The sequence below is a fragment of the Schistocerca gregaria genome, chromosome 1 (assembly GCF_023897955.1).
Source record: "Schistocerca gregaria isolate iqSchGreg1 chromosome 1, iqSchGreg1.2, whole genome shotgun sequence".
Classification (NCBI taxonomy): Eukaryota; Metazoa; Arthropoda; class Insecta; order Orthoptera; family Acrididae; genus Schistocerca; species Schistocerca gregaria.
This window is the reverse complement of record NC_064920.1, coordinates 938,323,688-938,337,755: the sequence shown is the minus strand read 5'-3', so window position 1 is coordinate 938,337,755 and position 14,068 is coordinate 938,323,688. Positions and strand designations below refer to the sequence as shown.

The 14,068-nt window shown below is 37.2% G+C and overlaps 1 protein-coding gene across 2 annotated transcripts in view; it reads right to left on the bottom strand.

Annotated features, from left to right (window-relative positions):
* The window catches only part of LOC126275312 (flotillin-1), a 151,607-nt gene extending 140,061 nt beyond the window's left edge, over positions 1-11,546 (bottom strand). The window contains exon 1 of one of the 2 annotated variants that reach the window (XM_049977185.1): positions 10,820-11,546. In XM_049977185.1, coding sequence (XP_049833142.1) covers positions 10,820-10,871 — 52 coding nt within the window. In that variant the 5' untranslated portion in view covers positions 10,872-11,546. Of the gene's footprint in view, positions 1-10,370; positions 10,769-10,819 lie in introns of those variants that run through there. The other variant, XM_049977187.1, reaches the window with a different exon arrangement.
* Between the last annotated feature and the right edge of the window lie 2,522 nt (positions 11,547-14,068).

Below are 14,068 nucleotides of genomic sequence, written 5' to 3'. Positions count from 1 at the left end.
TTGCTGTATGGAGAGGCATAGGGTCAGAACACTGCTCATCCTGTTATCAGTTTTTGTGACTATTTCTCAATCAAGAAGCTCCTCAGTTAGCCACATGAGGCTAGGTGCACCCTGTTCCTTCGCAGTGCTGAAAATTGAGCCCGAGTCTTCTGCATGGCAGTTGCCCATGCTGACACGTCAGCTAAGGAGGCGAGCTCTTGCTATGATGTGGTATGAGTCAGTTTTAAAATTGCAGTACACTTTCTGCGTGAAAAATATGGCAACACACTGCAAGAAAATTCACATGCATTTTTCATTTAATATTAGACTGATTCTGCAATTTGAGGTTGATAACGATTCACATTTCACTTTCTATGTTTTTATTATTAAAGTATATTGGATCACAGTGACTGTTCTTACTGATTTCTATGTAGCTGTATTTCCTTTCACACAACATAATGTTGGGCTCACTTGCTTTTCTGGATTATTTTTAATGAGCGATTTTGAAGATAACCATCAGCCAGTTTTTGACAAAAATATGGCTTGCAGAAAACAATAGCAAATCATTTTGAGCTGCCTTTTAGAAAAATAGTCAGTGATGATACAGCAAAGGAGCTGAATTGACCAGTTTTTAGAAGTGGAAGGGCAATTTGTTATTTGATTTCAGTTTTATTACAACGCTTTGTCTTGACGGGTTTTTATGCTGGTGCGAACCTTGCTACTGGGTCACTGTGTTTTGCATTTTCTGTGATTAGTGGGTAGGCATGGTTTGGTGGGAAAATATAGCAGGATATAAGAATGAGCTAAGACTATCAGAGTTGGTGGTTATGCACGGAGGTGAGTGGATCGAAAAGATCTATGTGAAACCACAACCTCAGCCACAGAGTCATTTCTGTGACAGCAGAGTTCACCACTCTTTACAGTGAGCATTAATAACACTGACATGATAAAGGATTCTTGGTCCAAACTTTTGTAATTCTGTCAATCACCCGTCTCAGGTCCAGCATTGCTGTAATGAGTGTACAAGGTTGCCAGAAAGTTTAGTTACTGTTTTTTGTTTGGCATTAGTGAGGTTTCGGATTTTTTCTGTGTTTTTGTGCAAATCCCCACTTTAGGGTCTGTAGCTAGGAGCTTAAAAAATAACATTATTGATCAAAAGTTGTGCATATGAAATTTATAGCTTAGATCTTAAAGCCATGGTGAGCCCACAATTAGTTTTCTGGGTCGGAGTGACTTTCCTAGTGCAGGAGGTTTTTTCAAAGTAGGTATGATTTCAGTTGCTGTTTGGAATTAATTTTATTATCTATTAATTCTTTACATCACTGGGTATCTGATCTGAGATTTTTCTGGCTGCATACCTCAAACCTTTCTGTGCGACATCTGCTATTCACACTATGTATGGAGGGAGAACTTGGTATGAGGAACATTTGTTTACAAATTGAAATGAAGCTGTTGGGTGGGTTATGAGCCATCTTTCGATAACTCAATCATCAGAGCACTTTCCCACAAAAGGCCTAAATCCCAGGTTCAAGTCCCAATTCTATACACAGTTTTGTAAGTTCCTTTTGTGTTGCTTTTTCTCCTGCTTTAATCACTTTTATTCACACACCTCTATCTCCGAGAGGCACTATTCATTGACACCAAATGGCTTTACAAACCTCATGTGGGATTACTTCTCTTTTGCCATTATTAATTATCTGCATTTCTGACTCATCTCTAGCCATACAAATATTTAATTATAATATTTATTATTACAACCAACTGTCACATATTAGAATTATATTTCAGATGTTGCACATTTATTGACACTTGATTTTATGTCAAGCTTTCATACATCTTCGTATGTTTGTAGAATTTTCTCTCTGTTGTTGAACAAACAAAATGTGACATCTATCCTACATATGTTTCTGTTTCACTTCCTTCACAATCTTATCATTTTCAACCATTTCTCTTGTCAAAATTTCACTGTATCACCTCACATCCTGTTGAAGATATTTCTGAACTGTTTTATTTAATTCAGTTCATTCTTTCAAGTTGCCATTATGAGATCATCTTTTATTTTGCCATTGTCACACCAATGAATCTTTTGTCATTTTCCCCAAGTTCGTTTGTTACATAACTGTTACTTTTGTCTATGTCTGTACAATGACTTTCCAAAATATCAGCCTATTTTCAGTAAATAACAAATACTTTAAACAGTCTCCTGTCACTATAGTGATGGATCCATGGGGAATGTGCCCAAAGACTGCTTTTGAAATTAGGCATATCCTGAGCAATGCTCACTTTTGTCAGCGGCAGGTCCTTCCAGCAGTGGATGAAGATAAGAACCACCTATGGTGTCAAACTGTTTATAGCATTTTTTTTTTCCACCATGATACATTAAGGATGCATTATCATAAGGCTACATCAGACTTTTCCACTCCACATAAAAAGAGTATGTTTCAGCATAATTCAGTGGATTTCATCATTTCTAGGCAGGAGCGTACTATTTCCATTAAGAGCATATCTACTGTGGGTAGGGGGTGATCAAATCTTAATGGTCACCAAGTGCAGAGCATACATTCATAGAGTCACTGGACACCTATGTGCTGGTGTCCGAGACCACTGTACATCTGCAACAATCAACTGAAAGGTAGTGTGGTCGTCATCATCAAAAAGCTCAGACTACAGCCAGTTCTTGTGGCAAGAACTTTGAACTTTGCAGTCATGGCAATGCCCATACCCCAAGTTCTGTGGCAATCAGATCAAATCCCCAACAGACAGAGCAGGAGATGGATAGTGTGCTGAAAATTCATTTTTTCACTCTTTCACATTGGGTGACTAAGGCTGGCACAATACTCTTATCCAGCAAATTCTTGTGTTCTTTGTTTTTATGTGAACTATTCTCTTTCCTCTAGAGAGTATGTTGTAAGTCTTACAGTAAAATGAAAAAGAGATAACTGTTGCACTTTTACCTGATAACTGCTCAAACACAAGGCAGAAGATTTCCCTTCCTGTTAACTATGAAAACATGCAAGAGGTAGCATAATAATCTTCCTTTCAAGGATAAGGTGTGATGCCTAGTCTGTCTTTGTAGGTCACTTTTATTTCGGTAGCATTATGAGAGAGATATAGAGCCCAAAAATGCTTGGTGTTATGTTACATTACTATTGGCCTCAACAGTGCTAGCACTGCAGCAAGTAACGATAATAAAATCTTTTTGTGTAAAAAAAAAGTTTGAAACAATAAGCCTTGTGCATTCACCCACAGAAAAGTGTCATTTTATTTAAAATTAGAAAATACTTTAATGAGGTTTCCAAGGGACTGAACAGTGTCATCACTGGTCACTTTATCTTTATACTCAATGAGCCACTAGAAGAGTTTTGTGAGTAATATAGAAGGAGTTGAATTATATGGTATTTCATTTAGTTGGACATTGTTCGATTAATGTGGACTTAGTATTGTTTCTTCATTACCTTTTTCTTGTACATGTCCATGACCGATCTTGTGTAGCTAGTGCATTAAGGAAATTCAATACTGCTACTGTAACTTCTCTTGAATAATGTATGAAGAACTATCATACTGATAATCTGTGTATTGTCTACAAATGCATACGACATCAGTTGGATAGTATCAAACTTCTGTCAAATCATAATGTTAATATGAACACTCTATACAGAAGCCAGTCTGTATAGAGAATGAATATGAACGTAACATTTCTGTTTCACTGTTCAACCCCAGAACTGTGGTCAAAAATATACACTCTCCAAAAACTTCATGCTTCTCCAAAGTAGTCAGTCAGTGCTAAAGAGTTTCTATAATTGTGTCCACACATCTACTTCCTCTCATAAAGTTACTGAGATTTACATCCCATCTTGAAGAAATGCATTGTCCCTTGGCATTATTCTCCACACACAAATAAAATAACAGATCCTCACAGTATTTGTGCTCTTCTCTATTATAACTTATTTTATGGTTTTACTTAGCGAGTATCATTCTCCGGTAAGAATACCAAGAGGTACATATTGCCCCTCTATGATGATGTGTAACAAAATATGTATTAAGGAGAACACTGAACATGAATATTTGATTTGATTTATTATTGGTAATGTAGATCATACAATTTGTACAGCAATGCACATCATGATATAGGACAAGTCAATTTGAGAAATTATGTGAAGATGGTATATAACTCACATAGCAGAATACATACAGGATATATAGACAAAATATAAAAAAAGGTGGTGTGAGATGAGAGATGGCAGTGGTGCATACAGAATACATATAAGAGATACAGACAGAATAAGAGTAACAAACAATAATTAAATTATCTTACTAAGTAGAAATAAATATTAGTAAAAGAACATGCAGGATATGCATAGATGACAGTAACGTGTGTGTAAAGGCTCCCCAAAACAAGAACTGTGGTGTAAGATGTGGGGCATTAATTCTCTCTGCTCCCTAGCTGCGGCACAAGGAGAGGACAATATGAAAATGGAAAAGTCATTAAACATATTATGGGTCATAAGGACAAATAACTCAAAGACTGATTTCATATGAAGGGCACATCTAATAGAGATTATGTCTGGGTAAATGTGAACCTGGGTGAGAAGAATTTCACTGAAACACTTCAAATAAGTATGCAAAGATGAAGTTCTTAAAATTGTCAAAGAAATGAAAAATTCATATAGTACAGATATTTTTAATATGTTAAACAACCTACTGAAAGAAATTATTCATTACGTTGCAGCACCCTTAACATATTCTAAAAACTTGTGTCTCATAGAAGGGGTTTTTCCTGATCCTCTCAAACTATACAAGGTGACTCCAGTCTTTAAGAAGATTCTGTAAAGTAAAGTCCAATTTCACTAATTCCTGTACTAGGCAAAGTCTTAGAAAGCATAATGTATCAGCAGATGTATAAGTACTTAGAACTAAATAATATGTTAAGTACATCATAGTTTGGTTACAGAAAAGAAAAGTCATCTGTACATGCCACAGAACTCTTAGTGAGGCACATTTTAACAGCATTTGAGACCATGTTCACATACAGGTAACTTTATGTGGTCTGAGCAAGGCCTTTCACCATGTTGGCCACTTTGTTTTATTCTCTAAACTGGAGTACTGTGGAATATGTGACAGAAGTTTAAAACTCATCAAATCATACCTTAATAAAAGAACACAAGTAGTGAGCTCAGGAAGTGCTCTGCCAAACACACTTGAGGTTCAACATGGAGTGCCACAGGTTTCCAAATTAGGACCACTTATATTCCTTGTACATATAAATGATTTACCGGGAAACACAGAAATAAAGACATTTATGTATGCAGATGATACAACTTTTATGTCTGTAAACCATTTATTTGATAAGGCAAAAGAAAATGCAATAACATGATTTAATGCAAATCGTCTATTATTAAATGAGAAAAGGACTCAGAATATGTGGTTCAGTCTCTCAACGACTGTAAAAATAGAAAAACAAAATGCAAAACGTTTAGGTATCATTATTGACAATAAACTAATATGGAACTCTCTTGTTGAACACATAGTGGTTAGACTGTCAAGAGTTATATATCTGCTGAAGAGACTAATGTGCTGTGTGATATTTGAATATGTAAGAACAGCGTGTTTTTTTTTTTCAGCCTGTTTTAAGGTATGGGTTAATACTCTGGGGAAGCAGCAACAAAATATGTGAAATTCTGGTGATCCAGAAGAAAGCAATCAGAATGATGGCAAAGGTACATAATAAGACACGTTGTACACCATTATTTATTAAATAAAGAATATTAACAGTTAATCTACACTCGTGTCCAAAATTAAAGCAACATATTGTAATTTCCCTGGCACAGTCCTGTGCCTAATTCACAATACATTCAAACAAATTGTCACACACATGTCCATAGATCACGTTCTACATGGAGGATAACATCCCAGCCAACAGACAACCATGCCAATGACATCAGGTTACCTACGAAATGAAGTAGTGTATGCCGGGCAACCCCACATCCACAATTGCTGTTTACACAATCACAAACGGTGCAATATTGCACAGAAGATGCATACCAGACTCTCTGCTGTGGAGGACCAGAGAAAGATAGAAAGCAGGACAGTCGCTAACTGATGTGGCTCCATGGCTTAGTGTAAATCATTCTGTTCTTTCTCGGATGTGGTGACAGTGTATAGAGATCGAAACTGTATCCCAAAGTCCTGGCCAAGGCCGGCCATGTGTGACTTCAGATGAGAGGACTGTTATTTGGCTGTAAGGGCACAACAATACCTCCTTAGCACTGCACGCAACTGGCATGTGAGTTCATAGCATCAACTGGATGTGTTGTATAAAGGCAAATGGTGTGCAGAAGGCTTCGGCAGAGTGGCCTTTATTGTCAGAGACCTGCTGTATTTCTACCTCTGACACGTCTTCACAGAAGGGAACGCCTAGAGTGCAGCCATCAATATGCCACCTGGGCAGTTGAACAGTGGACAAACGTTTTCACAGATGAGTCCCGATTTCGTCTGGAGAGTGATTCTCAATGGATTTGCATCTGGAGGGAATATGATGCGTGATTACATGATCTTGGGACCCAAATGTTGTGGAAAGACTGATATTGAAGAGGACCCTGAACAGTATGGGCAGGGATCATGTTTACCACTTGAACCCCTCTTCATGAAATTACATAGGTAAATCGGCAAGGTTTAACTGCTGTAACGTATCGTGATAAGATCTTGGGACCCCATTTGCGGTTGCTGCGAGATGTTGTGCGCCCAGACTTCATACTGATGACACTAATGCTCGACCTCATAGAGCACATGTGACTGATGTTCTCTTGGAAATGGAAGATATTGCACACATGGCGTGGCCAACTCACTCGTCCAATTTGAATCTCAGAGCATGTTGGGGATGAAACTTCCTGGCAGATTAAAACTGTGTGCCAGACTGAGACTCAAACTGGGGACCTTTGCATTTTGCTGGCAAGTGATCTACCTATTGAGCCACCCAAGCATGACCCACAACCCGTCCTCAAAGATTTACTTCTGCCAACCTCATTTTCTACCTTCCAAACTTCACAGATGCTCTCCTGCAAAACTTGCAGAACTAACATTTTTATTCTGCAGCAGCGTGTGCACTGATATGAAACTTCCTGGCAGATTAAAACTGAAGTTTGAAAAACAGGAGACGAGGTACTGGTGGAGTTTTAATCTGCCACAAAGTTTCATATCAGCACACACTATGCTGCAGAGTAAAAATCTTGTTCATGCCTGGGATGTACTAGGGACATGGCTTACATCACATCAGCATCCATCAACCACTCTACAAGACTGCAAGTAGCTCTGCGGGAAGAATGGGCGTTATTGCCTCAAAATGAGACTTATGACATCATTCACAGCATGTCGCATCATTATCAGGCCTGTATTGCTGCCAGAGGTGGTCACACCCCATACTGAGCACATTAACCAATTGTCTGAATGTTCATGCAAATCTATTAAGTTGGGAAAAAAGATGAACATTCTTGTCTACCATTATGCAATATTGTGGTTGTTTACATTCTTTATTCTTTACACTGTTACTGCTTTACTGTCATCTGTTTATACTGTTTCGTAGCAAAATAAATGCAACCTTGCAAAATTTCTGTTTGATGCTTTAATTTTGGACACCACTATTTATTCTTGATAGCTTTAACAATATACTTGCTGAACTACCAAATTTAGTTGTAACAAATCAAAGGCATGCTTACCATACAAGAATCTGTACTTCTCTACTCTTGCCACAAAATAGGTCAACAACAACTAACAATAGTAGCAAGTACATAGCAATTAAAATATATAACAAATTGTCTAAACATGCCGCAAGCATGCCACTCAAAGTATTTAAGGAAAAGTTACACAACTTCTTGTTAACTAACTTATTCTATTCATTAGAAGAATTTTTAGAAATGCCCAATATCAACTTAAATATGTAAAAATGTATTTTATAAAACTAATAGGTTAAGTGAGCTGACAAAGTCTATTGCATGTAATAATGCTGAATGATTAATAAGGATTCTGAATCTCAATCAGTCCCCTATGCATTGCTCACATACGGATCATAGGGATAAGATTAGAATAATTACAACACGACCAAAAGTGTTCAAATAATCATTTTTCCCATGCTCCATAAGTGAATGGAATGGTAAAAAAGCCTAAACTAGTACAATAGGACGTACCCTCTGCCATGCATCTCATGATGGTTTACAGAGTACAAATGTAGATGATATATCAGTCTGTCACCACCACCACCTACATTCCAAAAACTAATAAAGATGCAAAAAAAAATATTGTCAGTGTTCTGTTCGACTACTGATGGCACATGTATAACATCACATACCAAGCCATCATTATGTTACAAGACATAGTTGACATCCAGTATCTCTAATCACAATTCGGGTATTTTTAACATGACAGAGAAAATGTGATACACAGTCCCACAGCCAAAACACGAAAAACACCTGTAATATTCACATGTCTAGTCCAGAACTGCCCTATATCGGATAATACAGGAGAGTTACATTATTCAATAGTCTACATTGCTATTTTAAACAGCAACAAAATAAAAAATCCTTGTAAAATGAACTTAAATCAATTTTGAGAGAACATTTCTTATATTCAGCAAAAAAGCTTCTAGAAATACAAATGGAATCTGTAACCTTAAATGAAAATGATCAGGCAAATTAGAAGTATGTGGCTGCATATGAGCAAAGGTTTAATCTGACATATAATTATACGGGTATCGTGTTTCTATTTCAGCATAAATAGAAAATTTGAGAAAGGAATGTGTGGAGGCATTGGGTACATTTTGCTGTGAGTTTTACACAAATTTTGTGGTGTTCTTTCATTCTTAATATTAAATGATTCTGATTGAAGACTATACAAATACCAGAAGCAAAAAATTAGTACCACCAATCACGCACTGCTCTCTACACACCAGTAAGAAGATCACAAAACTCAATTGATGGCCAACTTCGCATTTTGTAATACACTGCACAAAAAATCTTTCCCTGTATATTATCAATCTGGCTGTAGATTTCAGAATGAATTTTTATATTCTGCAATAAAAGTCAGTCAAAGGTTGCCAACAGCCATCAGTCAGAAAATTGAAAATCTCAAGACATACAAAATTGTGTAAAAGAGTAAATTATTAGCGATTATTTCTATAATTTAACCTGTAAATCTGGCCTCATGGAAGTAAATTACATTTTAACATTCTTGCTAATCAGGTTGTGACTTTTCCAATATATAGAAAGTATAAATAAAGCGGGACTCACTGTGGCCATTGGTGTGTGTATTCGGATATCTGTGTGATTGTTTCGTGAATGTGTGTACTTCTAATACAGAAACTTCAAGACCCCAAAAGCTAGAGTAAATACTGTTTACTGTTCTGTTTTTCTATGTTCCACACATCAGTCACTTACAGGTGAATGGTTGCCTTTCATTTATTTTACCTGTTACTCCATCCAGTAACGCCAAGTGTTGCAATGTTTATAGTGCTGTATAAAAACAACAGCTAATTAGTAGAGGAAGAGCAATAGAGGTTTAATTCCAAAGTGTCTTTTCCCCAATATACATATAAAACAACATACAAGTAATTTCTACAATTCTTAGTGTGAGTAGTACAACACTACTCATAATGTATTTTTGGTGCACTTTACAGTACGAGCCACTAACTGCTGCTTCTGCCTGTTATTACATACTCACTTCATTTCCCTGAAGGCTATAGAGTTTAGGGATTATACAGTGTAAATGAGTAAATGAAAGAATAGACATGCAGATAGAACTGCTCCTTTATTTCACTCTCAATGGTATGGAATAATTTTCTGAAGTAATATAGCAGTAAATAAATATCAATTTATGGTACAAAAACAATAAGTAAGGAGAGTGACCACTCAGAACACTTTGTTTTGCTCATGTACCAATACCCTCAAAGTTGGTACCATAACAATGTACTGTACGTGTGTAGGGACAACGCTCACATCAAAAACTACATAACACACCTTAGTAAGTATTACACCCATGTTACATATTTCTAGTAGAGGTAATGATATTCCGAATTACATGCCAAAATGCCGACATTACAAACAATTTTCTTATTTGAAACTTATTAGTGTATAACACAAAAAGTGAAAGTGTAATAACGGAAGTTTTTGTGTATTGGTGTATATCTGAAGCTTTCTAATAAGGTCGCTAAGGCAAACGCTCTTTGTTACCGTAACATGCTCAATAATAAGTTAGTAAAATTTATTAGAATTTAATAGGCCTACATTAAACTCTGCTAATAGGGCCCATAAAGTAATGCGTAATAGTTGCTCATATATTACCTACATGACAAAACTGAAGTAAATAATTTTAGTACGGCTTTTGAGGTACTTTTCACTTATTACCTATTATAGCAATAACTTAATCTCCTTCGTTTGCTATTTGTTTACTTGTGAACTAAATAAGTGACACAGAACTAATAGCAACCGCCGGCGACAAATGGTCTTGTGCGTGAATAGCACTGCTCTGAACCTATCATCTTCACACTTCAATGCATTTCTTTCGGTATCACGGATAAACAGTTGAATCAACAATTCACTGAAGGAGCTGCCGACAAAACTAGCGTGCTAAGACGCATAACATGTAAGTGACAGAGAACACATATTACACACAATTTTCTGTTTGGGAGATGGAGGAATGTAAAGCTACAGTATCACGAACTGGTAATAAATAAAAGCAGCATTCCAGGTGTAATCTTTCCCATCTACAAGCACCATAGCCTCACATAAACTTCAACCGTATCAACGATTACGTATATCAGATTCCAAACAAACGCCACGCCCACTTTTCTCACCTGAAATGACGAGGGCCTCATTTGGCCCACAAGTTACAAAGCCCCACGTCATGATGCAGACTGAAACAGATGAGCTCCTCTAAAAACTGGAGACTGCTTATAGCAGATATGGCAGACTTATTAAGCTACCAGGAAAACCATTTCAACAAATGGCGTACCCGGCAACGGGGCTTGCGCAGTATGCAACCGCCAAATTCGAAAGTCAGTAGAAAAGTCAACATGAACGTTTGCTCCAACTCACTCATTCAGAAAACAGTGTTTTTCTTATTCTGTTGATTATGCAAGCTTCTCTCTAAAGAGGGCTGCAATTCTGCGATATTGCGAAACTTAATGTTTTCTTTCCTCCAACCACATTTTGCTAATCATGGTTAGGGAAACACACTTGTAATTACACTTGGCAATTTTTTCCAAAGACACAGTGAGTTATTACTTATATGCCTCCTTCCGATCCACTACAAGCTCACTTTTAATTTGACAATCATAAGGAAGACGGATCGGTGAGTTCTGAAAAATTACAAGTCCATCCTGAAAAATCGGACATTGCTGCGGTCGCTACCGCGGGCAAAAAAGGTCCGTGTGTTTCATGGTATCTTTCTTCGTACACGTAATACAGTGAAGAGGGTAAAGTCGATCCAACTTTACGCTTTTTTATTGATTTTATGGGTTAGTCCTTCAGGGACCATAGGATTGGCATTCCCACGTCTCGCTGGTCCTGCCATCTGTAGACAATAGACTTGGCCACTGTTTCTATGTTTCGATACAGTGTATCGATATGTGGAACTGTTTCAGTGTTTCGGAACGGCTGTGGTTCACTGTTTCGAAACAGTCGTGTTTCATTCCGCTCCTGTCTCGGATAACCGCACCAGATTCGATCTCGAGCTAGGCACAGAAACTGTATCGTTGTTTCAAAATAAGGCTGTTTCACTCCACCTGCGTTTGGAGCGGACTAATTGTATTGAAACAGTGATGTTTCATTCCGCTAAAGCTTCGTTTTAGCTGACTGTCCTATTACGAAATGGCGTAATATCTGCTTTATAAACACCAACCAAACAATGAAACAACGCATACTATTCACATTCAAAATAATAAATATATGAAAATCATTCGATTAAATCACACTTTTTTTAAAATAACATACGCTTCTGTTTTCATGTACAGTAATCGTATTAAGTAACGGAAGTAAGCCTACAACATTTTGAATAAAAAAAGGCGTAGACTGACAGTTATTAGACATATACATAATTTTGATCTAGATATGTTTGACATATCACTGATAGTGTAATGGTGAACGGGCAGGGCTGGGAAGCATGGTGAATTTATGGTAACGGTTCGAAACACCTTGAAAGACAAAATTTTTCTGTTATATTTTGTTATTTATTCGAATTATTTCGCGTTATTTGTGAGTCTATAGTCACTGTGCCTATTATCCACAATGATTCCCTTTGTGTGCATGGAAATTAGCAGGATGGATATATTACTCATACTAACAGAATGTGGGAATCCAAGTAGCATATTCGTTGTTTCTGCAGTTTGCTCCTACCTCCAGTTCCGTTCGTGGTGGTTCTTCTGTCTTCAGCTATAGCTGTCCTCAGCCAATTGAAAAGTAAGAAAGTCACACAACACAAAAGCAGCGCATTTGCTGCAGGAAATACGAAACTGCCAAGACGCCCAAGTGATAGCTTCATACTTTCTGCGAAATGATTAGCGCCCTCGCACCTCATTTGTGTTTATATGGACCTACTTATAAAGAAGACATTCAAGATTATAAAATGTGTAGGTTACAAAACACAAACTGTTTCACTGTTTCGAAACAGCGTATCGAAACATTACATTGTACTGTTTCATTTGTTTCGAAACAGTCAAGTGTTTCAGTTTGCCCATCTCTAGGAGACAAGAATGAGAAACACATGAAAATTCCCACCGCTGCCAGCAGTCACTCTGGCAACAATCGACAGAGCATTGTATGTCTGTTGTGCTCTATCTGGTGGCAAGTAGACGTCGTTTTGATGTAATTTCGTGATTTTGTTTGTATATCTGCAGACAATTGCATTTGTAATCAACTCCACGATACTTATTCGATATTTTATGCAATTTTCTTCATGTTAACGCATGAAATAAATTTTCTAGTCCATTCCAACACATCAAAAATATGTTTTTAACATGTGGGAATATTTGCTCCCACGGCCCCATATGTCTGGCACTTATTCAAACTTTTAGCGTAGACAATAGGCCTGTTTACTGATGTGTTATTAGGTATATTCACTTAGCTTAGGTATCTGCAGAATTACTTTACCAGAGAGGAAAATGTGCTAGAATATCTCTTCTCACTTCCTGCGAATGAGTCAGTTTCTGACACTGAATCATACGATGTTTCAACTGATGAGGAAAGTAATATACTGACCATCCGCCCACAATCTCCTGCTCCTTTCAACAACAAGTGCCTTCAATAGGAAACAATGTTTCAGTCCATGGAGTGTGTTCAGTCTTCACAAGTTCTCCCACAGAGTCGAAATAAATTTCAGCATTGAGTGATAATGATTAGACATAGATTCTGTTAGAAAAAGCTTAGCATTGCCAAAGAAAGCGTCCTCTAAAACGAATCGTTCATATGAGTATTATCTTGAGATCTTCAATGAAAATATCATTCATAATATTGTAGAACAAACAAACTTGTACGCATCCCAAGAGCGATACAATTTTCGACTGAGCTCTGAAACACCTGTAAGAACAAAGAACTTGGTGGCCACAACAGGCTCTGAAATAAAAGAATTTATTGGGTTGCTTATCATTACAGGCATCCACAAATTGCCCCATTTATCAAGTTACTGGAGGTCAGATACCCTTCTGCATGTCGAAGCAGTGTCGAAAGTGATGACTCTCAAACGGTCCGAAAATTTTTATAAAACTTTCATCTGATCGATAATTCGAAGGCAGTGGGGAAGGCTGCTTATGGATATGATAACTATATAAAGTGAGGCCCCTGACTGACGCCCTAAATGCTACTTTCTTAGAGGCATATTATGATCTAGACAGATTATTCGTTGATGAAGCTACGAAACTTTTCAAGGGAAGATCGAGCGTAAAACAATATATGCTCATGAATCTCATAAAAAAAGGGTACACGGTCTGATGCCTGACTCATGCTAAGACAAGCTATCTACCGAAGTTCCATATCTGTTATGGAAAAGGGGAAGACAATATTGCCAATATTCCACTAGGTGAAAGGGTTGTACTTGAATTGTGTTCATC